This window comes from Gambusia affinis, linkage group LG08 (assembly GCF_019740435.1).
Source record: "Gambusia affinis linkage group LG08, SWU_Gaff_1.0, whole genome shotgun sequence".
NCBI classification, from domain to species: Eukaryota; Metazoa; Chordata; class Actinopteri; order Cyprinodontiformes; family Poeciliidae; genus Gambusia; species Gambusia affinis.
This window is the reverse complement of record NC_057875.1, coordinates 6,055,520-6,080,952: the sequence shown is the minus strand read 5'-3', so window position 1 is coordinate 6,080,952 and position 25,433 is coordinate 6,055,520. Positions and strand designations below refer to the sequence as shown.

General features: G+C 35.8%; 1 protein-coding gene across 2 annotated transcripts; it reads left to right on the top strand.

The window, feature by feature from the left end:
• Nucleotides 1-1,401: 1,401 nt before the first annotated feature.
• Nucleotides 1,402-24,943, top strand: LOC122836017 (neuroplastin-like). Of its 2 annotated transcripts, none has more exons than XM_044125626.1 (8): nt 1,402-1,744; nt 9,625-9,793; nt 9,878-9,972; nt 13,759-13,892; nt 17,627-17,900; nt 20,816-20,825; nt 22,180-22,256; nt 23,901-24,943. In XM_044125626.1, exons 1-7 carry the CDS (start codon nt 1,654-1,656, stop codon nt 22,238-22,240), a joined length of 834 nt encoding a protein of 277 aa, XP_043981561.1. In that variant the 5' UTR covers nt 1,402-1,653; the 3' UTR covers nt 22,241-22,256; nt 23,901-24,943. The 2 variants fall into 2 exon arrangements, with proteins under 2 accessions (XP_043981561.1, XP_043981559.1); XM_044125624.1 differs by having other exon boundaries at nt 20,804-20,825.
• Nucleotides 24,944-25,433: the final 490 nt, after the last annotated feature.

The following is a 25,433-nucleotide window of genomic DNA, read 5'->3' as shown; positions in this document are numbered from 1 at the left end:
AAAGAATATAATCTTTCCTATGATACGGCACTCAAATGAGTCAATGTACTTCTTAAAAAATAAAAATGGATCTAATCTCCTTGGTTTTATTTCATAGATTATTCCACATATTTATTCCATGAAAATAAATGCATTTTATTAGTTCTGACTTTAGATTTTTTTTAAAGTTATTGGTAATATGTTATGTATTTTAAACACAACTTGCAAAATATAATCATCTACCAAGTTGTGAATTGTAATCAATTTAAGTTTATGACCAATGGATTCCTTGGATCTCTTCACTGGCTTCTTATGACTCTAATGGACCAACATCAATTAACGCATTTATAGAAATTTCTTTTTTGCTGAATGTCATGTAGAGTTTTTTTTTCACAACATTCATTGATTATTTATTTACTTCCCAAATCCTACTAAACTACATTCAACATCAAATCAGGTCCTAACATTTAACATCATAAAGTTTATGTAAGCAGCATTTAAAATTTAAGATCAGATAACAAAAAACAAGAATAAAAAAGAAAAATATTCCCACATAATCCTTTTAGAAATAAATCAAACAGGGTAGATTAAAGATGACCAGGTTTTTCTTTTTTGCTTGTCGTGGCTTCTGCACCTGCTTATTATCTATGAAAAAAAATTTCAACAGTTTAAAATATTAATTTTTTCAGAACACAATATTTAAGTTCTTCACCTACATATCTAAAAAGAATAGACCAAACCACAGACAAAATAATAAAGAAATAGAGGAAAACGACTGGTGGCTTAAAATACTTTCACATTAATAGCAAAATACTTAGAAAATATAACTGCAATTAGATGGGTTGTATGGTATGAACAATTAGTCAATTATGCTAGATTTATAGTACGATCATGAGTTGTGGCAGTTGAGTGGTGAGGCTGATGCGGTTGACCTGGTAAGGAGAGTAAATGGAGATTACGCACTTTTTTGTGTCATAATCTTTAGATATTAGGTTTTTATCTTCATTTTTTGTATAGAGTTAGTAGTAATATATAGATATATATAAAGAAAAACAAACAGAAAAAATATATCTACTATTTAAAACAAACAAATATGTATATGAAAGAAATAAATGTATGCCTGTCTGTTGTAAATATTTTTGTTGGATACTTTGCTTGTTTAAAATAAATAAATATTTCATTTCGTTTAATTAGTCCGTTGATGTCTTAAAATGTAAAAAGAAAAAAAAAGGAAGAAGAAGAAGAAAAAAAGAATTGGACAGTTTGTTCAACATTCCCTGCTGAACAAGCTGTCCAACAAACACAGCAGCCTCCATCCCGCTGCCTGTTCCCCCATCATCGTTTTGTGCTCCGCTCTGTGATTGGACGTCACGTCATAAAGCGAGGTCCCGCTGTTTCTGCGCTACTTCGAAATCTCGCGGGATTTGGAATTTAACTGCTGATTAAAAAAAAGGTGGTTCCTTCCTCGGCTGCAGTAGCAGCAGCTCAGCAGCACCGGCAGTGGAGCCGCTCAGGTAGACGGCAGCAGCACCGCCGCGGGCTCCCGGTTCTCTACCCAGCGACACTTCCCTTCCTCTTCCCCCGCGTCACTCCGGGAGGCTCCGTCCCGCATCGCCGCCACCCGCTCGGGTCACCTTAGCGCTTCCCCTACCGGCATTTCTCCGGCAACCGAAGATGATACCTGGCAAGCCGAGACCCGCAGTCATGTCCTTATCCGTGGCGATATTCGGGACGCTGATGCTGCAGTTCGTTTCTTCCCAAAACGGTATGATATGTTTTCTACTTAGACTAAAAAATAATTTTAAAAAAATGTAAATGCATTATTTTCTCATCATGGCTGGAATGCGGTTTTTTAAGACTGTAGAGACATTTTTAATTGAATATGAGAGATCTTTTTTAGCCTCAAACGTTCCCTGCCAATGTGGCAAAAAATTTTTTTTTTAAAATAAATAAATAGGCTGCTTGCGTTAAAAATGAAGGGTCAATGAATCATTAATGGGCTACAATCTGTTTTCGGAAGGCTGAATTGGGCCAAACGGAGGCCCGAACCGCGTCCCTAAAATGTCCTTTGAAGTGTGGTGCTGAATACTGAGCGGCACAGCCAGTCTGCAAGGACCAGTTCCGCTCATTAGTTTAGGGACGAAGCTGCACCCTGAAAAGTTAAAAACAAACCCCTTCACATGCATGCTCAGAAATCCGCATCAGAGCTCATCATGTAGGCCACGATGATGTGTAATTAGACGTAGGACTTCAGGAGTAGGGCTCTCTGTAAATAGCATCAGTCCATTTTGCTGCATGCTTCTATTTTTAGTAGAGAGAGATGCTGCGCTGGGAACCGAGGCTTTAATGTCCCACCAATCTGTTAACTCCTCTCTCTGAGATGTTCTCTGCTGCAGAGCAGCGTTGATCTTGCAGCGCGGACCCCCCTCTTGGTCATAAATCTCATCCCCAACAAACAGATTAAGGCAGCATTACCCCGAGTAGCTGTTGCTGCCGGGGTGAAGGCTGCTGAGCCGGAAGCTTTGGCCCATGTGTGGGATTGCGTTACACTCCTGCACACTCCGTCCTTACCCATCAGTCTGAGGAATAGTTGATAAAATCCTGATTTGTTACGTATTAGCATAACAAATCAGGATACATTTCAGAAATACTATTGTTTTGAGACGATTTTCAAGTAATGGCAAGTTCCACCTTTCGATGATTAATAAACTTTCAAATTAAATTAAAATTCGAAAATATTTTGATCCCAAAGGGAGACTAAATAATGTTGTAACTCATATCAATGCCGGTTTTTCAAAGAGTTATTGTCGATAGTGATGGCACCTTAACTTAACATTGAAACCGGAAGACATTTTAAATATCCAAGATAAAAGACAATAAATAAAAACCAAACACAACCACAATGTTAGTCATCAGTAGTAGTGATGCACTGATGCAGTTTTCTGATTACCGATCTTTAAAAAGCTGGACCTGCAGAATTTGATTTTGACCGATACCAATTTTCTTTATCTGAAATGTTGCTAAATATATCAAAAAAGTCGCTGAGTTGGCAACAGAGGGGAGACTGTTGATAACTGTAGGATAAAAAACAGCAACCAAAACCAATAAATAAAAAGGAAACAAACAAAACACACGTCTGAAATATAAATTATGAGCAGTGCTTCACAATTAATCAATAACAATACATATCCTGATAGATATGTGATCAATACCAATAAATAATACATGTGATAGAATATTCAACAGAGAATGTGGCTTGTTTATTGTTGTCATAGCAACTCCATAGCAACAGTCATGGCAGTTAGTTAGGGATACCTACCAAGATGGCTGTCGGCTACAAAGTTTCTGGCAGTGTGTCATAACATAACACATAACAGTTATTGATAAAAATTAATTAAATTCCGATCCAGAACCGCGCAGCATTCTGGGGGATGTAGGCAAAGGAAAAGGCTTCAGCCGCTTAGCCTCTCATGGCTAGCTAAATTAAGATTGGTGTAATTAACTAACTCACTCACTCTTTGGTTACCTAGCAACAATCAGTTGGGTAACTTGCTGGAAGAGAAGGAAAATTCAAATGTTCTTGTACATTTTATCATCCAGACATCTTACAGTCACATTATAAGAGTTGCTGTGGACGGTGATGCTGTAGCAGTCAGTCTTGCAACAATTCTAAAGAGGCCTCTGACTGAATATTGTCCTGTACGAGTCTCATGAGTGTCATGGTATGCTAACAGCTCAAAATCTGGGCAGCAAAACTCAAACTTCACAGTAACATACTCTGGAAAACACAATCAGTTGTAGGGAAGCACTGCTAATCCACCTCATTTGCTTTTGCCTCTCCTTTTTAAATCTCTATCTGGCCGCACGGTTAGAAACCGCTGCAGATGTGATCCTATAGGAAGGATCACATCTCTTTTATGGAAGAGATGGTTTGAACTTCCTCTGCCTCCATAAAATCTCATTTTGGTTCTCAGGTGTTATATCTTTTCAGATGCTTATCAGCTGCTACCAACATGACATTGTTGCCATGGTAACACATCGTGACAACTGTTTGAAAGTAAGATAGCAAGAGCAAAAAAAATTTCCAGCTTCACAGCATCTAAAACCAGAGGGAATAATTGCCAAGCATGCAACGATTCAAACAAAATAAAAACAAAAATTCAGAAAATAAATGTGAGATTTTCTGAAATCAGTTTGCAGATTTGAATGCATCAATTTTGGTCTTTTATTCATTGATTCAACTATCGTTTTTGGGGGGTGGACACCCTACAACTTCTTTCATTTTGTACATATTGTACAATTTTCTACATTTGTGGGAACCCTAAACAACGTTTACAAAAGGAGAACAAACAGAAAATTAATTATTAAATGATGCAAAGACAGAATCTTAGCTGAGTTTTGTGTTTGAAGAATAAACCAAGCGAGTCTGGCCCTGATTTTTACGACTCTTTCTGTTATCTGTGTGGTGGATAAGTAGTCTTGGGTCCAATTAGCTTTGCTGTTATATTTAACATCAAAGACCATTTCTTGTCTCTGACTCGTTTGAAGCTCAGAGCTTTTTGAAATTCTCTGATCTCCTCTGATGAACAAGTAAAACTCTGAAATCAGTTACAGAAAAATGCTAAACTTGTTATTAAGAGTCGGTTCATGTTTGACTGAAAAAGTACAAACTTTACAAAAATAACTGCAGATATGAACTTTAATAATAACTTAAGTTTAAAAGCTCAAATTTAAACAACTTCTAACTCAAACTTTTACTTTCTGCACTGTGAATATTTACTAGATTACAATATTTACCTTGTGTACACAAAAAGAAAAGAGAAAAACTAAAAACCATTATGTTCCTACATAAGAATATCAACACAAAATATTGTTTTTTTTTAAAAACTATTTAAATTACATTTAGAAAGATTAAACTTCAGCTTTTAAGTTACCTGCACTGCATTTTTATAAATATAAATGTGTTCAAAGTTGGAGTAATATGTTCTTAACAACAAATAAGTAAGAAAACAAAAACAATAAATAAATTGAATTATGAATTCTCTCCACTAGCCGTTTTTTTTTTAAGGACTATTTTTCTTACAGAGAATTCATAATTCACTTTATTTGTTGTTTTCGTTTCGGTATTTTGGATATTTAAAATGTCTTCCAGATCCGGTGTTAAATGTTCATTAGAGTTTAAAGTTCATTGATTTCTCAGAATGTGTTCATGCATTTTATGCCATTATATTACTTAAACCAGGGGTGTCAAACTCCAGTGGCTGCTGTCCTGCAACATTTAGATGAGCCTCTGCTGCACCACGCCTGAACAGAATAATTAGGTCATTAAAGCTCTGGAGAACTGATCTACAGCAGGAGGAGGTGATTAAGTCATTTCATTCCAGTGTTTTATACGTGTGGCACATCTAAAAACTGCAGGACAGCGGCTGGAGGACTTTGACAATCTGTGACTTAACCAATATTATCGTTTATCGCAATAACTTATGGGACAATTTATCGTCCAGAAAGAAATTGTTATTGTGACAGTTACCTTTATTGCATTTATTTGACTGATAAACAACAAACATGCTGGTTGTACATTTTAATATTTGTTTGTTTTTATTTTAAATAAATTGGTGAAAGCTTCAGTAAAAATATCAGTCTGATTAGATGGAAGCATTAAAAACAGACATAACTTCAGGCTCACAGTAAACTGACTTTGACCTCCATTCGTCCCTCTGACATCTGGTCAAAATAAACATCCAACTCCCAAAATTTAACATTTTTTTTCATCAAGCTGTTGTAGGTATCTGTATTTTATTGCTTTATATTTGAGTTTCATCGTGTCTACTGGAATTAAAAACAGTAACTTTCCGTCCTGAGTGATTCAGCGGGTCTCCTAGGCTGTTTCGTTTTCTGGCTCTGTTGCTGAAGTGCGGTTCTGTGGGAACACTTGGGGTCCATCGCCATGCGCCTACACCCTCCCCAGAGAGCCGGAGCTGCACGGCTCGTTTAAATCTCCTCCGTCTCAGGCGCTCCGTGTTGTCTGGATGCAGACAGCACCTCCTCTCCATCGTTTCTGTTATTTAAATCGAACTAAAAACCGTTTTTAATAGCATCTGTGCTTGTTCTCTGGTATGTCTCATCACTGAATAATTATCTAGAGATCACTAATGATGTTTTTATTAAGCAGACACGACAAAGTCACATAAAGGACTTTTTATTTTTTTTACATTCCTGCGCTGCAGATTTTATGGCATCATTAATTGAACAAATTAGTTGAGAGTGGCCTCGAAGGGACGTCCCGAAATAATTGTATTAAAGATTCCCAGGAATAGCTGCAGTAATGGCGCAGCCAGACGTGAGGTCATGTCTTCAGCCGTTCAAAAAACTCAATGCATTTGGTGTCAGATGGTTTGCACACTGTAAAAACAAATGTTTCTAATTTATGATGAGATACCAGCAGCTGTGGTTGCCAGAAATTTACTGTATAAATACAGATTTTTACCGTATTTGTATGGTAAAATTCTGGCAAACACAGTAGCTGGTATTTTACCATAAATTAGACAAGTTTTTTTTACAGTGCATATTTTTGTGTCCCATGAGATTATAATTTGGGAATTATTTGTATGTATTAATTTATATGAAATCCTCTCCAGATTAGCTTCGCTGCAGCCTTATCATAGCAGACTGAGATTAATTTGAATATTTATGGCACTAAATAAAACTTTCTTTCAGGTTTGTTCAATAGGACTAGAGATGGGCGATGAATTGATTTCATTGATTAATTCTATTTTTGATTTTTGAAGATTTAATTTTTGGATTTTGGGTTTCCATAGTTCAGAGTGATGTCAGCGAGTCCAGAGCCGCCATCTTGTTTGAGAAACTTTTTTTTTTTTTTTTGCTTCATATTTATTTGAACTTTGAATTCAAGTCAAATTATACAAAATATAGGAGTAAGCCTAGAATAAAAAAAAAAAAAGAAAACAGTCATAATTTTACAAGAATCAATTCTTGATATGTTCAAAATAAAGTTATAATATTAGGAGAATTAAGTAGTAATTTGATAAAAACTCAAACATGAAAAAATAACAAAAAAATTAAAAAACAAAATTTTTAAATAAAGAAAAAACCTTTTTCTCATAATTTTAAGAGGTTCTTCTGGTAAAATTGCATCTTTATTCTGCTCATATTATGATTATATTCTTGTAATTGCACAAAAACCTCTGTAGTCTAACCTTAATACTCCACTATATAACTCACAGAAAAGATGATTGGTATAAAAGCCACTTATTGAACATATTTTCTGCCAATCATAATTTAATTTTTTAGAAAAAAAGCAAGAAAATTGAATAGGTCAAAGTCAAATTTTGTGTGTCTGATAATTACTAAATAGAATAAAGTCATAAAATTATGAGAATAAAGTTATAATATTGTGACTATTCTTGTAATACTACGACTTTAATCTCCTATCATTTTGATTTTATTGTCATGCGAGTTTATACTTATCATTTTATATATTTTTTATTGTCTTATTTTTGCTCTAATACTCTGTTGTAGGTATGAAAAAAATTATTAGATTTTTTTTAAGCCACATCGCCCAGCTATAAGTGGCACTAATATTTAAAAAAGAGGAAGTTTAAGTTTTATTTCTTCATCCTTTTGATTTCTTTCTTTTATTACATATTTTCTTGTTTATTCGGTTATTTTCCCCCCTCATCTGCTTTCTGTTGCCTGTTTTTCTTTAACCACTCCTTATTTTGGCTCTTTATGTTTCTTGTTTTGTTTTGATCTGGGGATCTGCCGCCTTGCAGCGGGCTTTGTGAAATCCCCTCTGTCCGAGACCAAGCTCACAGGCGACACCTTTGAGCTGTACTGTGACGTGGTAGGTAACCCCACCCCAGAAATCCAGTGGTGGTACTCCGAGATCAACCGGGCGGACTCTTTCAGGCAGCTGTGGGACGGCGCCCGCAAGCGGCGGGTGTCGATCGGCACGGCGTACGGCGTCAACTCGGTGAGCGTGCTGGGCGTTTCGCACCTCACCCTGGATGACGCCGGGACCTACGAGTGCAGAGCTAGCAACGACCCGCGGCGTAACGACCTCCACCAAAACCCGGCCACCACGTGGATCCGAGCTCAGGCCACTGTCACTGTGCTGCAGAGTGAGTGGTCAGTGTTGAAAAACCCACCAACCCATCCACTTCCTGTTTGACTCTCCAGCGGATCAGTAGCTCCCTCTCCAGGTGCCATCCTCCCCTGCAGACCTCAAACTGAAGGAAAGCAGAAGATAGACACATTACACTGCAAAAAAAAAAAACTAAAAACTAAATCTTACCAAGTATTTTTGATCTAGTTTCTAGTGCAGATACCTTTGTGCACAACTAACTTAAAGAAAAGTTCAACCTTTTTGAGCTTTACATCATGTTATTCCCTCATCAAAAACATACCTGGAGTGTTGCTTTGATTCTTTCACACGTTTCAGAAACCCCTTTATTTCCATGGCAACCATTCAGATATGCAAAATGCCTGCATGGACTTAGCCCCGCCTTCAAGACGGAGCTGCAGTTTCTAAGCTCCAGAGCTTCCTCCTCACAGAGCAGCTTTTCCCTTTGATTCTCCCACTCAGATCCTTCAGACTAGCCAGCAGCAAATTAGCAAACACCTGAAGGGACTGCATATCTGCTGAGCTCATTATAGGAGCTACTTGTCAGCGGTGAAAACGTTATTAAAGGGTTAATAGAGGAGAGATGTTAGGATTACTTCCTGGAGGCGAAGTTTCAGAAAGAGCTGGAGTTTTTAAAGAGACAGAGCCCCAATTTTAAGGCGATAAATTACAAAGTCAAATTTCTTTTAAGTCATATTTGATAATATATTATTTTTGTAAAACTGAAGATTATACAGTGATTGTGACTATGGGTCTGCAAAACATAATACTGCAAATTTAGGTAAATGATTTCATAATATTGATTTTAAGAAAGTTCTAGTTCCATTGGCAGATTATTACAAAACATTTCCTTATGTTATAAATTAAATCTGTCAGTAGAACTAGAACGTTTTATCAATATTAAAGAATTATTTACTAAAAACAAGCTCCTATATCTTGCTTAAAAGTTACTTTTGAGTTAGTTTTGTTGTTTTTGTAGTGTTCCGACATATTTGGACAAGAAACTAGACTGAAATATTTGGTAGGATTTTGTGTTTTTGCAGTGTATTGTCTGCAGCTCTTCCCCTAATTCAGTCAATCCTTCGACGTCCATCCAACATGTAGAGGCAGCCTTCCTCTTTATTCCCTGTGTTCATTATTTTACCTTTCCACACTTTTTTTTTTTTTTTTACATTTGTGTACTTTATTAAACAGTTTTCTTTTGCAACATTTCTAATTTGATTTTAGTTTCTTAAAATAATCACAGTTTAAAGAAACTAAATAGAAAAGAGAAGTTTCAACAATAAGCCAGCATACAAAATATGATAGAGATCAATTATGAGTGGGCATTTATAATATTATTTATCATTTATCAAAATAAACTTTTTATCAGAAGAATTTTGATTTATCTTTGTCATAATAATTTCCAATTACTATTTTCTTTCTTTATTTAAATTTTTTAAATTTTTGCAATGCAGGCATTATTTTATTGTATTTTTTGCTGAGTCGTCTCTCTGTTACAGAGCCATCGATTTCCGTCTCCGAGCCGGTGACCATCACCTCGGACGTGGACAGCGTCTTGCTGCAGTGCAACCTGACCAGCTCCTACGGCAACCCCACGGACAGCTACTGGACGAAGAACGGGGAGGAGATCTCAGGAACGCGAACCCAAAACAAGAATGCTGAACACAGGTGGAGAAGATGGCGCCTCGGTCCTAAATATAAAGTCTTGCGTCCTGCTTTTGGGTCAACTTGAGGTTCTTTTCTGATCCGCAGACTCACCAGACCAAGAGGAGACGATGCCGGCGTGTACATGTGTGTCTACATCTTTGAAACGGCTCCATCTGTCAACGCCACCATCGAAATAAAATGTAGGTGCTTATTTTTTATCCTTTTTAAAGGTGACCTATTATAATTTCTTGAACCGATTTTTATAGGTCTCTACGCTATACAAAACATCTAAATTCAGCTCTTATGCACAAAATCATTATTGGATAATAAGATTTTAGTCTGCTCTATTTTGAGCTCCTTTCAGAATGAGCTGGTTTTGGGTGTCTTGTCACTTTAAATCTAAGAAAGCTAATGGCCACGCCCCCCAACTACCAGCTACTTTGACTGCACCATCTGTTCTGGTAGCACAATTCGTACCATCAGCTAATTTGTGCCTGTGTTGAAAGAAATTCTACGAGTGAGAGTATTCTTATTTATTTAGTTTTGTGGGTCAGTGTATTTGTAAAGATAGAATATGATTTAAAGAGAAGAAATAAAGGTAAAAATGATTTAACCACATTTTGCAAGACTGCTTCTGAAAAATAAAAACAAATCAAGTAAATGTATATGCAGGCGCACAATAATAAGGAAGGATTGTAATCAATTAGTGTTTCCCATTAACACGTGGAAACTTGTTAATCTAATAAAATATGTAATTATTATAAAAATACGTTTTTTTCTGTTTTCTTTGATGAGTCCGCCATAGGCCAAGTTGATGGTAGCTGCTAGCTAACACTCCCATGAATCTAATACACTTTTTTCTACTGAATTATAATCTTTGAACTGAATTTTGACCATTATTATTCATTAAGAGAATTATAACATTGCATAGGAAAATAGGCAATGGTAAAACAATTAGTATTTTAATTAACATGAATAAATACGTTACACTTTGTTGAAGTTCATTTTAAGGATAATCTGGAAGTATTTCTTTAGTTAAATATTGTTCTTCCATAGCAGATTGTACAGAAACGGCTACTGCGGTAAAACCAGTGGAGGAGCTCAGTGAAGGAGCTCAGCTTGGGTTGCTAGGTAACGGGCAGAGTTCCGCTGGGGTTGCTAGGTAACGGGCTGAGCTTCTCTGGGGTCACTAGGTGAGAGGTCGGTGCCTGTTGATTTGTGACTTTACATTCCAAAGATTTTTTTTTGAAACAACTAATTTTTCAAACGAAATAACATTAATTTATTGCCAAAAAAACCGACTAATTTGATTTTTTTCTTTTTTTTAAAGCTTTAAAGCACTAGAAATTCAAATGGACGTACGAAAGCTTGTAAAATGTGAGTTTTGCATGCAAGTTTTCCACCATCTGAGCTGTGACCAGTCAGAGCTGAGCCCTCGCTGCCCTGTCATCTTGGACCTGTGATTTCAAGCGGCTCTGCTGGCTGCTCAGGGGCAGCCGGCGCCCTTGACACCTTCATCCAGCCAATGCCCGGCTCAGTGGCAGCAGATGGTGTCTTGTATGCCTGATGGCGAGGGATTATGTCTCAACGGTAAAATCCGGTCAGCCTTTTCTGCCGTCACACATGCATGACTGTAGAGAGGTGTACTTATTATTTGATGGAGCCTTTCTTCTGCTCATTAAAGCAGAAATGAGCAGTTTTCCAAAGTACATAATTCATAATTTGATTCATATTTATTAATATTTAAATGCATTATTTCCTTCTTACCAGGGGGTCTTTTGGGTCAACTTGAGTGTCTTATATGACAGTAGGCTGACAGACTCAAGGCTTCCAAATGTGGGTTGCTCTATCCCCTACGCCACCACAGCTGATTTAAAATAAAAAATTCATGAATTTTAATTTTCTTAAAAAAATATATCCAAAATATATTTCCTTCTTAATAAATATATAGCATTTATGAATTATATATTCTGTCTTGTCACTTTAAATCTAAGAAAGCTAATGGCCACGCCCCCCAACTACCAGCTACTTTGACTGCAAAAATTTGTTCTGGTAGCACAATTCAAGGTCCATCAGCTAATTTGTGCCTGTGTTGAAAGAAATTCCATCAACCTGTGAGGGTATTCTTATTTATTTTTAATAATTTTGGCTAAAATAGTCAATATATTTTGTGTATTTTTGTTTCTTGAAATAATGTCTGAATTATAATCTTTTGTTTCAGCTTCTCCCATCAGTGAGAATAAGGTCTGGACCTGGCACAAGATCGACCCGACTGGCACAAGGGTAGATCATCAATAATATCACCAGACACAGTTTAGGAATGAAAATTTGTTTTCCCATTACGTAACTCCTATCCTCAGGTTTCAGATAACATTATTTCCTTCCATCACGATAACCTATAAATCAATTAATCACATCTATAATTTTCATCTGCATGATTTATTGTTTCTTTTTCTTTCCACCAAAACTGTTTGATGAAAGTTTTCAGTCTGGTGTTTTGTTCTCAATTAGGAAGGACAATTTTGTTTAATTAACATGAATAATTCATTTTATTTGTTGTTCATGTTGTTTTGTTTATTTAAAATGTCCTTCCATTAAAATGCTAAATGTTTAATACAATTTAAAGTTTACTGACCTTTGACAATGCCTACATGAATTACTTTGGCATTATTTCCATTAAATTGCTTCAAAATGGTTGCAAAACAACAATATTATCGCTTTATCGTGATAACTTCAGGGACAATTTATCATCCAGGAAAATTTATCATCTAGAGGTGTTGATTTGTGACTTTACATTCCAAAGATTTTTTTTTGAAACAACTAATTTTTCAAACTAAATAACATTAATTTATTGCCAAAAAAACCGACTGGGTTATTTTTCTTCATGTTATTTTTTTTAAAGCTTTAAAGCACTAGAAATTCAAGTGGACGTACGAAAGCATGTAAAATGTGAGTTTTGCATGCGAGCTTTCCACCATCTGAGCTGTGACCAGTCAGAGCTGAGCCCTCGCTGCCCTGTCATCTTGGACCTGTGATTTCAAGCGGCTCTGCTGGCTGCTCTGCTGGCGGCTCTGCTGGCGGCTCAGGGGCAGCCGGCGCCCTTGACACCTTCATCCAGCCAATGCCCGGCTCAGTGGCAGCAGATGGTGTCTTGTATGCCTGATGGCGAGGGATTATGTCTCAACGGTAAAATCCGGTCAGCCTTTTCTGCCGTCACACATGCATGACTGTAGAGGCCAATTGGAATTTTGGAAGGTGTACTTATTATTTGATGGAGCCTTTCTTCTGCTCATTAAAGCAGAAATGAGCAGTTTTCCAAAGTACATAATTCATAATTTGATTCATATTTATTAATATTTAAATGCATTATTTCCTTCTTTTTTTCCCCCCACCAGGGGGTCTTTTATGGGCTCTAGTGTCCCTTATATGACAGTAGGCTGACAGGAAAGGGGGAAGGAGAGGGGGGAAGACATGCGGCAAATGTCGCCGGGTCCGGGAATCGAACCCGTGACGGCCGCGTCGAGGACTCAAGGCTTCCAAATGTGGGTTGCACTATCCCCTACGCCACCACAGCTGATTTAAAAAAAAAAATTCATGAATTTTAATTTTCTTAAAAAAATATATCCAAAATATATTTCCTTCTTAATAAATATATAGCATTTATGAATTATATATTCTTTCAGTTTAAGTGTCAAATGTCAAATTTTAGAGCCAAAAAGCCCAACAAACAATCAGCATTCCTTTGGATTTTCAAAGTGAAAGTCACTTTTGTTAAACAAAAATTTGTTCTAGAGAACAGGTGTCAAATTCAAGGTCCGCGGGCCAAATCCGGCATGCCATAGCTTTTTATGTGGCCGTCATCAACCTGTGGCTCTTTAGACCTTTCACAATGGCTCTTAATAATTTTGGCTAAAATAAAAACGGCAATATATTTTGTGTATTTTTGTTTCTTGAAATAATGTCTGAATTATAATCTTTTGTTTCAGCTTCTCCCATCATAACAGGCCACAAGCGCAGTGAGAATAAGAACGAGGGCGACCGCGCCGTACTCTACTGTAAGTCTGTGGGCTACCCTCACCCCGTCTGGACCTGGCACAAGATCGACCCGACTGGCACAAGGGTAGATCATCAATAATATCACCAGACACAGTTTAGGAATGAAAATTTGTTTTTTACGTAACTCCTATCCTCAGGTTTCAGATAACATTATTTCCTTCAATGTGAATGTACATGTAGGCTTGTCACGATAACCTATAAATCAATTAATCACATCTATAATTTTCATCTGCATGATTTATTGTTTCTTTTCTCTCTTTCCACCAAAAACTGTTTGATGAAAGTTTTCAGTCTGGTGTTTTGTTCTCAATTAGGCATTTTTTTTGGAAGGACAATTTTGTTTACAGAGACTTCATAATTCATTTTATTTGTTGTTCATGTTGTTTTGTTTATTTAAAATGTCCTTCCATTAAAATGCTAAATGTTTAATACAATTTAAAGTTTACTGACCTTTGACAATGCCTACATGAATTACTTTGGCATTATTTCCATTAAATTGCTTCAAAATGGTTGCAAAACAACAATATTATCGTTTATCGTGATAACTTCAGGGACAATTTATCATCCAGGAAAATTTATCATCTCGAGAGGCCTATACATTATTTATTTTAAGTTACTTTTCTGTCCATAATTATTAGCATTATTGAAGAAAATTAACTGAACAGATAACATAGATTGATGATTTTTTTTTTATCGTATCTATTTTAATCGCCAAAACTGTCAAAAAAATAAATTTTACGGCTCAATCAAGACACTAAGCATGTCAGAAGTGTATAGATATTATTGGCTATCAATTGGCGGTTTAGTTTATTCTCTATTGTGCATGTTGTGATACATCTGCTGCCCCTGCTTGATCCTGTTGGGTGTTGGAGAAAATCCCAGCTAACAAAAACGGAAGAGCCAGGACACATTCTGCATGAGCTTTCAGTCCCTCAATTAAGGATTAGAATAAAAAAATAATAAATACAAAGTAGAAAAATCACATTAACGCTCAAAGTTGTAAGAAAATCTACACAGACAATCCATCAAATCTCTCCTTTTTGTGTTTCTTTGCTTAAGTTGATAGATTTATATAATAAAGAGGTAAACACTTTGAAAAGACAAACCAGTAAGAAACGTCTCACTAAGACTGGAAAACAAACGCAGGGCGTTATGAGCAGGTTGTCACCACATCTTCCAAATCCAAGTTAAAACTGTTGGCCTGCATGATCTGAGCAGAAGGTAGCGCTGGAGATTAGGAAGTCAAAATCCACTTTAGCTAAGCCACCATTTGTTTAACAACTGTAATCTAATACTATGGCTTCTCATTGTGAGGCAGCAATTAGGCCCAGATTTTTCATTTGTTTAACATATTAAAGAAGGTGGCGTTTTAAAACGTCAAATATTTATGGTGCAATATGAAGAAATGTAACTGCAGGAAACATGAAGCACTGCTGCACACACACATTTCCAAGCTTAGAAAACCTGAAAATGATTTATTGCTACATAATTTTACACTGAAAAACGACTGAGAACAAAAGACGATAATGAGGATTTCTTTTGTTTTTGCAAAATACACAATACCTTGCATATTAAAATTTATCTTGAGTTAATATGATGGAAAATCTTTGTAATAAATGTTAGTGTTTTAAATTGATCAGAGTGTTTTGTACTGAGGCTTTAAGTTAAACATGTTTAGTTTGGTCAGTTTGTAAAAACTAGAACGTTCTGGTTTTCTATCAGAGTTAACTAATTCGGATTAAAAAATGTAGAAAATCAAGATTATTTGTACGGCATATTTTAGAAACGAGATCATTCAGTGCTTTACGTGATAAAAACACAATAAACAAACAAATAAACATTATTTTGCAGCGACATATTAAAGAGAAATAAGGAAAATGTTCAATCCAGGATAGATTCAATCTCTCAGTTATTATTAATAAAAATACCCAAGAGAAATAATACATTAAAATAACATTTACTTTCTTAAAGGAACTCCGTATTCCAGCGGTTTTGCCGTTTTCTAGAAGTTTGTTCCAGATTAATGGAGCGTAAAAACTGAATTCAGCTTCATGTTTAGTTCTGGTTCTGGTTCTGCAAATGCAGTTTTTTGTCTTAATGTCTTTTTATTTTTGTGGTTTTTTTAATGTAAATCACTCAGAACTGCAACCGGATTGACTGATTGATCTGTTGGAAGGTTGATACAACAACAACAAATAGGCCTGTTACAATAAACAATAAATCAATTAATAGCATGAAAAATTAAAATGAGCTCAATAATTTCTGACAATGTGATTTATTATTTTTCTTTTCTACCGAAAACTGGATGATAAAAGTCTTCAGTCTGGTGTTTTGGTCTCACATATTCCATTTTTTGGAGGAAGATTTTGTTTACAGAGACTTCATAATAATTGTTTTTCATTGTTTTGATTTTTTTGTTTATTTATCTTGGATATTTAAAATGTCTACCAGTTTCAGTGTTAAATGTTCATTAGAATTTAAAGTTTATTGATCTTTCTGAGTTTGTTCTTGTGTTGTGATGCCATTAATATAATATTACTTTAAAATGGTCTCAAAACAACAATATTATTGTTAATCACAATAATTTCTGGGACAATTTATCGTCCAGAACATTTATTTTATCATATCTTTAGTGTATTTTGTTGCCAAGTGTTTCAGTGATTTATAAAGAAAAGTATTTTAAAGTCCAGTATATATTTTCCTAGTTCTGGATCAGCTGAATCTCTGATTGACAGGGAAGTGGAAAGAAAATCTCTTCACATCTTGGGGTGTCAAAGTCTCCATAGCAACCACTACATGCTATATTTATGCTAACTGGTTGTTTGCAAGGCCAGAAAAACGATTTTTCTCGGCTGTTATACAAACAGAAAGGTCTGGAGAGGGATAAATGTGAACGAACTTTTAAAGGAATGGGATAAAATTGAGTTGATCTGCAGTAAACAGTCCTGGTGACTTTGGCAACGGATGAATATGTGGAAAAGCTCGTCATGCTTTCTGCTAACTGGTGGAGAACGTGTGAGGTTTCTGTTTCTCAGGCCATGTTGGACTGCATGACCTCTTTGAAATACCAGGACATTTAAATCAAATACTGACAGACGTTGCCTGTAAATGCTATATTTTTTGTATAAAATAACCATGATGCAAAACATTTGGACAGAAAAGCACAGAGATTCTCACCAGACACCAAATCATCTTTTCCTACGAGAGTAGAGAAAGCAGAAGGAGATATAAAACCAAACTACGGCCCATGTAGAGGAAATGTACAGAAAGGATTCACCTCTCAATCTCTGCGAGACGTAAACTTATAAAGTGTTATAGAAGAAGAATATATGAAGACCTGTTGACAAGAGAGGATAAAGAAGTTTGGCTCTAGTGATATTGTTAGAAACCTACAACTGAGTAGGGCTATAAAAATAAATTTAAAAATAACCTTACGAGAATAAACTCGTAAGAAAATAAAGTCAAAATAAAGATGGAATAATGTGAGAATAAAGTTATAATATGACTTTATTCTCATGACATTATGACTTCATTCTTGGAACATTTTGATTTCTCATAATTTTATTTTTATTTTCTTAACGTAACCTATGTAGAAAATTATTTTTTTACCCACTAAAGAGTTGGATTTCTGTCTGTTTTTTTGTTTTTTAGTTTAGATTATTGCAAAATCTTCCTCTGCAATAATCTATTAGTAAGTTGTTCATACATCTTTCTCTTGCTGCATCTATAAAACCAGCAGCTTTAATCTTCCCAGACCTTCAGGAATTTGTAACGGCTTTGTGTCCGACCCCTCGCCAGGACATCGACAACTCCACCGGACGCTTCTCCGTCACCAGCAGGGACAACTACACCGAGCTGCACATTTCCAACCTGGACATCAACCTGGACCCCGGCGAGTACATGTGCAACGCCACCAACATCATCGGCAGCCATACCGAGAAGTCGATGCTGAGGGTCCGCAGCCTGCTGGCGCCGCTCTGGCCGCTGCTGGGCGTTCTGGCTGAGATCATCATCCTGGTGATCATCATCGTTGTTTACGAGAAGCGCAAGAAGCCGGAGGATTTACAAGACGGTGAGTCACCAGTGGTGAAGACCAAGCATCGTGTGTGTGGCTTTGGTGTATCAGGGATCTCAGTTTTAGTCTTTTTTTTAATATTAATTTGTACATTTTTGGATTTAGAGCAGCTTTCCTGGCTGTTTTCTAGAGGAGTCACTTAACACTGCGCTGCAGCTGCAGTCAATAATTTATCCCGGTCAGGTAGACACAACAACACAGACACTGAAGGCTGCACCTTGTCACAACAGTTTCATTCATTTAGTATTAATGAGCAATCCGATCCTGCAGTCTTGCAGATGTGGACTTTCTCAATTATTAATTTATTTCCAGGGAAGCTGTGGCTTTAAAAGCTCCTGCAAACTTAACCAGAGTAACTCGTCTTTCAGCTGCTTCAGTGCCAACAAGTGACTCTCTAATATTAGCCACTTTGTTTTTGAGGGTCGGAGGGCAGAATAAATTATGCGTTAATAGTATTCGAGCGACATTTTCCCCTCAAACAGAATTTTGATATTGTCCCACTCTAATCGAATGCGACATGCAGGGAATCAGTGAACAATAAGAAATGTGTCCAGGTAGCGAACAGAAAAACATAAACATAAGATTAATGAGAAATACATAGCTGCTGAATTTAGGAATGTACGATTAATCTGATTATGGAGATATTCATCAACTAATTTAGGAATTAACAGGAGTACTTAGTTTAAAAGAGCCATTTGTTTCCATTTAAGATATAAAAATTATTGTCTAAATATGTTCTACACAGAAGAACTCAAGTGGCATTTTTAGCTTCACCTTTTCAAAATCTGTTAAAAAATCTCATATTAAACATCTTTTTATAACTACTTATTAAACAGTTAATTAAAAAAAGGTCAATAACAGAAACTGAATTAGTGTTTAGTAAAGCAGAATAGCCTGAGTTGTTCACATTTTGAGCTACAGATGCATCCTTGGATAAAAGAATGTTTTGATGTTGCACTTTTGGCTACAAAATCTACAAAATTTTCATATTTAAAACAGAAATTTAGTTGTTGTTTTTTTTTATTTGCTTGCATCTTGTAATGTCGAAGTGCAGAAACAGGTGGTGGAGGGGCAGCATGTCACCACTCTGCAAATCTCATTTAAACAAATTTAGAAAGTAGGAAAAGTGTGGTGGATAATTTGAACAGTTTGAAACTCTTATCTTTTTATACCTTGGTATATCTTGATTCCTTGTTTTATTTTTTGCAAACAAAATGAATTAATGAAGTTATTTAAACAATCTGTAAGTGTAGGATAACTTAGTAATGATTGAATAAATCCAAATAATATAGATTTTGAAACATTTAATAAAGGCAGATTAATAATCTTGATCTGGTGAATGGAAAATGTTTTTTTTGCTCAAATGCTCAAGATTGTTTGTTAATTTAAACAGAAATTTCTGTCGACTGGTTACGTTTTTTGTTTGTTTTCAGTGTATTAGCTGCTGAATGTTTTAACAGACTGCTGTAATATCTCCCGTCTTCCTCCCTCCTCCTCCTAAATTGCGTAACCTAAACCGTGTTCGTGGTAAGTGTGAGACGTTGCATGCTGCCTGAATTTTAATGCATCTCATCTTCCTCCTCTTCATAGCACAGCTTATGCTTCTGCTGGAGCTTTTTTAAGGCTTTATTTTTCAAACTAATCTCTCCAGAAGCGTGCGTTACGTTTCCAGTGAAGTGGAGATGTTTTGTTTCTCTCACTTCTTTCTGCTGCCACTGTTTCTAACTGATGGACTCCTAATGAGTCTGATGGGCCCGTCCTTATGTTACTGCTTTCACCCGGACATTTTGCACATGTGCACACGGGTAGAGGGCAAAAACATTCTTTTACTTGCCGACCATAGAAGCAAAAGAAACCTGGAGATTTAGGTATTACTGATTTACTCCACCAAAAAGGGAACATAAAGCAGAAAAACCGGTGAAGAACAACTCAAAACCACTCGTATTCTTCCTTTTTCTGGCTCTCTGTGTCGGTTGCCATAGCAACCGGCTGACAACAGATCTACTACTGTGCTAGGATTCAACACTGAAAAACATGCAAACATTTCCCACTCAAAGAACAGAACATTCAGTCCGTTACAGTGTCATGTTTTCAAGCCTGGTGTTTATTTTGCGATTATTGATAAGTGATCATCTGGTCGATCAGCTAATTTGAACACCTGCTCTACTGACGATCTGTCAGAACTGCTGTGTGCTTCGTCTTTTTTTATTTATGTTTTTGTTTTCCTCAACCTTTTGTCAGAGTTTTACACAAAAACAAAGTGCATGCCCATGTCCACATTCAGCTCTATCAAATAGAGACAAATGCAATAGAAACGAAAATATATATATATATGAATATATATTTTAACTGAACCAAAACACACAGAGATTTCACATCTTCATGTTAACGTTGTCAAAGTCAAGCTAGCATGTCTGACCTACTGCCCTCTCTCTTGCTATTTTTTCACATAACATTTTATGTGATAACCTTTGAACCTTGTTCTCTGGTTGTAGTGTTGACTGAATCCTCTCTTCGTTTATATATTATGAAAACGTTTTCGTGCTTTTAGCTAAAACCGATGCTAGTCATCATCGGGTAGCAGGTTTTTGCTCTCCAGCAGGGAGTTGCGTGCATGAAGTCACGTTCAGCGTGTCTATAATATTTAAAATCTGCATTTTGAGTGTGTGTAAATGGTTTTTTTAATTAATTGTGAGTGATTTAATCCGTTTTTTTTTTCTTTTTGGCGTGTAGTTATATGCTGCCTCCTCGCTCCATCAATCTGTATGGATGTAGAAGCGAAACAGCTCTGTGTGTTACAAGTTAAACTCGTGTTATTTCATCAGCGTGTTCACCGTCTTTACTGTTATTTTATTAATTTTCTGCTCCTCATTTCTCCGTATTTCTCCCTGTTGCTGCAGATGATGACCTAGCTGGAGCAGTGTAAGTGCCAACATTCAGCCTGTGCTACCTTATCTGTGTTAAGCTTTGTGAAGTAGTGTGTGTTTTGTTGTAGATTATCCTGATGGATCTCACTGTAAATGGTGTCCTCGGATCTGGGTCACAGAACATACGGTTGCAGTATTACTGTTTCAGATGTCGAATAAATCCCTGGATTGTAGATGTTAGAGTGGAACATGCCTGATCTGAATCAAAAGTCTACAAAATCGACAAGGAGATAAATGTGTTTTTATGTTGCTAAGGGTTTATAAAAAATTGTTATAGTTAGTTATAGACTTATATATTTGGTGGTATTATTGTGAAAATTATAAAAATGATGAGAAAATCTACTTAATGCTTCCTTTTTATGAAATTGTATGAATGCAACAAACAAAGATGCAAAGATCTCCGTTTGTAATGCACTACTTTAGGATACCAGTGACGTAAAGAGGTGCGATTAATGTCATATTTTCAAATTTATTGAAATTTACTGAACAAATAGTGGCAAAAAAGTAAAATTAATAATCCCAACAACAGAGAGAGCGTGGGGGCGATTTAAACATGATTAATGGGAATTTATCGTCATGACGATTAATCAGAATTTTTATCACGATAAGAATTTTATCACGATAAATGATAAATGATACGATAAATTCTCACCCCTTTTAGATTTCCGCAACAGTGAAATCTTTGAGTAAAAGTATAGTTTTTTGCCAGTATATCTAATTTACAAAAGGGGTAAATAATTTCAGTTGCAACTGTATTTGAGAAAAATAATATAAATAAAGATGATGTTCATCTATAACGTTACATTTACCCAAAGTGTAATAACCTCAGAAACAAAAAAACAGCTCAATCTCACCTAAAACAGTGATTATTATTGGAAAACTACAATAAAAAAATATAGAACTAAAGCACTAATATGATATAGAGCGGATATTTACATTACAACATTTTTCATTTACTTTAAAAGGGGTCAATATATTGCAAAAAAAAACCCAACAAGTTTAATGTGAGGGCTACACTGCAAAAACACTAAATGTCTCTATTTTAAAACAAGCTTATATATGTTGTTGAAAAGTTTCTTGTATATTTTATCTTAGTTCAAATGTACTAAAATATTTGTACTAGAAACTAGACCAAAAATACTCTGTACAGTTTTGTGTTTTTTCAGTGTTCTTCAAAAAGAAACTGGAAAACCTTTTTTTTTCTATTTTCTAGATGTTCCAACTTTAAATTCCCTCATATGTTGTCTTAAACAGTTATTTATTCTGTTTTATTCTGAGATTTTAATTTACTATTTATATTTTTAATAAATGTAAGCTGACAACTGACTGTTGCTTATTTTCTGTTTAAGGAAAACTAATTCGACCAACAACCACAAAGACAAGAATCTCCGTCAGAGGAACACAAACTGAGAAACCTGTCTGCACAGTAAGTATTTTATTCCTAATTTTAATGATCAGCCAAGAGATGCAATGAGAAAATCAGCTGATTTTTAGCTTAATTTTACCAACAACCAGTCAGGAAACTACACTTTTTGTAATCAGTTGGAAAATAACAGTTTAAAAAGTCTCACAGGATTTGAACATGTCATATTGTACAAGGCTGGTCGTGAAATTTGTCACTTTGAATCTAGAACTGGACCCTGAAAGAAATAAGAGGAGATGTTTGAGGATAGGGGTAAAAATGCTCACAACTGGGCAAAAGAAGGAAAGAATTCAGACATTTGTTGCTGCTTGATTTTTCTTGGAAGCTTTCAGACACGGCTTGATGTTTATGACGGAGCTGAGTCAGTGTTTGGTGCGTCAGTCACATTGAGTCACCGAAGACGACGAGTTCAAGTTACTTTCTATGAATTGTCTTCTTGATCGCACGGTCTGGCCCAGTTTTAAAGGGGACCTTTTACTCAAAATTCACATTTTGCACATTTTTGTAATTCTGATTGCGTTTCTGCTCCTTCTAAAATCAGCCCAAGCTTAAAAAGAAGAATAACAAAAAGGATAAAAAACACTCTGCCATTTATGGCAATGAGTTTATGTTTTTTGATATCTGGAAAATGAGCCATTTTAAAACATCTCCCAACTCCAGCCTAGCCAAGCCCCGTCACCTAGCAACCCCAGCCTAGCCCAGCCCTGTTACCTAGCAACCCCAGCCTAGCCCAGCCCTGTTACCTAGCAACCCCAGCCTAGCCTAGACCAGCCCCGTTAATTAGCAACCCCAGCCTAGCCTAGCCCAGCCCCGTCACCTAGCAACCCCAGCCCAGCCCCGTTACCTAGCAACCCCAGCCCAGCCCAGGTTTGTTACCTAGCAACCCCAGCCTAGCCCAGCCCCGTTACCTAGCAACCCCAGCCTAGCCCAGCCCCGTTACCTAGCAACCCCAGCCTAGCCCAGGTTTGTTACCTAGCAACCCAAATGGAACTCCTGCATGTTTGGTCATCTGGTAGGCCTTCATTAACCCGTTTATGGAAGCTGAATAGTGCCTTTATTTTTTCCTTTTGTGCTTCTAAAAGTTGAATTTAAGAATTGTAGACATTTTGAAAATCTCAGATTTAAACTGAGGAAATATTTTCTGTAGAATGAACACGGGGAGATTGCTGCTGATATCTGTATCTTGTTTTAAGTCAATGATTCCTCGATTTTTAAAAATCCTACTAGTTCCACTTGTAGATTGTTTCACTTATAACAAGGGAAAGATGTGTCGACGTTTTGTCAATATTTATCAATTATTTGCATAAAACACCCTCCCATATCTTGCTGAAAAGCCACCTATAAATTAGTTTTGTCTTATTTTTCAGTATTTGCACTAGAAACTAGATCAAAAATATCTAGGCGAGTTTGTGTTTTTTCAGAGTATATGTTATATATTTTCTTGGCTCCTTTAAATAATTAATGAACACTCGTGTTGGAGTTATTTTTTTATGCAGTTCTTATGTATTGTTATAGTTCATAAAGAGAAGCTAGAATAGGCTACACTCATAATCGTCAGGCGACGCTTGTTCTCAATATGACACTGGAAGACGATAATCTGTGTTAAAGATGCTGGTTTAATAATCTAAATCTTCTCTCTGTTTGCAGGTCTCATTAATCATGTATTGACCATATGAAGGTAAACAAGAAGGGACTCCATAGCTGTCACTCATAAATGTATCTGCCGTTAGAGGAGTGGTTGTGGGGATCAAATGAGGCATGCCTTATTATTTTATTGTGTGAGACATGAAGCTACTCAAACCATTACAGAGTTAACATTATAACCATTGTTGCTGCATGCAGTTGTTGTTTCAGTTTTTTCCTTCTTAATCGCTAATTTTATTTTTTTAGAACTTATAAAATATTGCATGCGAAATGTTGACCTTCTGTTTGACACAGTATTGGCTTTCTTCCTGTTTTTATTTATTATTATTATTATTATTATTATTATTATTATTATTATTATTATTATTATTATTATTATTATCATCTTTTCTCCTGAGGTTTTGGAAACTGTACTGTGAAAAACAAAAACCCTGTAATGTAAAAGAAAAGATCACCTTAATCCGGTATGACAGATGTGTATAGTTTTATCATTCTTCTGCATACCATTAATTCATTTTATTATATCATATAAATATATATAAAATATATGTATATCACATTTAAGGGCTTTGCAGTGTCCCTCTAAAGCTGTTAAAGGTTTACTTTACTTCATGTATGTACTGTATGTAATAAATCGCTACAATTATGTATCAGATCACCATTTAATATATAGATTATTCATATCATATGATGCACTTAAATGTTAAGAATAACGACTAACTGTACAAATCTACTTTAGGAAATATGTTACGAATCATTCTAACATATAATTTTGTATTCATGTGTATTGTACAGCATGGCTATTATCCTATGCAATTATTATCCATATCAGTATATTGAAAGTCATTGCAGCTTCTGATTCCTCTGTGACAAAGCTTTAAACTAGTAGGATCACCGTAGAGCATCGACGGCATATTTACACAGCTGCATGAGTTTTCATCAGCTGGCATGGGAGGCGGAGAGAGAAAGAGAGAGAGACCCATGTCGGAGCTGACACGTTTCCCAGGACTTCAACTCATTTTTAACAATAAATATATTAAGACAAGCAAACTCTGTGATGTTTTCTTTAAGCTGTTGCTTGGAGTAACCCTGTGCAAACGTGTGGAGAAAAGCACCATCTAGTGGGATCGTGAGGGAATTACAGCTGAGGAGAGCAACGAACGGGCTATTTTAAAAAATGAACAATTTATTTTATTTAGCTTGTCATGAAAAAATATTCAGTCATATTTTAACCATGTTATTCTTACGTTTATAAATGTCAGCGTTCCAAAAATAAATATTTAAATTTGAGCTACATATTTATTTTGGAACTAAATATTTAACTTTCAAAATATTTAGTTAGAAAGCTGAATATTTAGTTCCAAAAATAAATATTTAAATTGGAGCTAAATATTTAGCTCCTTATTTAAGTTTGAAAATATTTAGTAAGTACGCAAAATATTTAGTTCCAAAACAAATGTTGAAATTGGAGCTAAATGCTCAGTTTAGAAGCTAAATATTTAACCTTCATATTAAATATTTGTTAAAAAGCCAAAT

What these genes read in the sequence shown, in the direction of transcription:
- LOC122836017 (XM_044125624.1), top strand. Translation starts at nt 1,654, where the DNA reads ATGATACCTGGCAAGCCGAGACCCGCAGTCATGTCCTTATCCGTGGCG. An exon ending in AACAAGAATGCTGAACACAG is followed by an intron (nt 9,794 to 9,877) that starts GTGGAGAAGATG and finishes TCTGATCCGCAG; the next exon opens with ACTCACCAGACCAAGAGGAG. An exon ending in GATGACCTAGCTGGAGCAGT is followed by an intron (nt 20,826 to 22,179) that starts GTAAGTGCCAAC and finishes TTTCTGTTTAAG; the next exon opens with GAAAACTAATTCGACCAACA.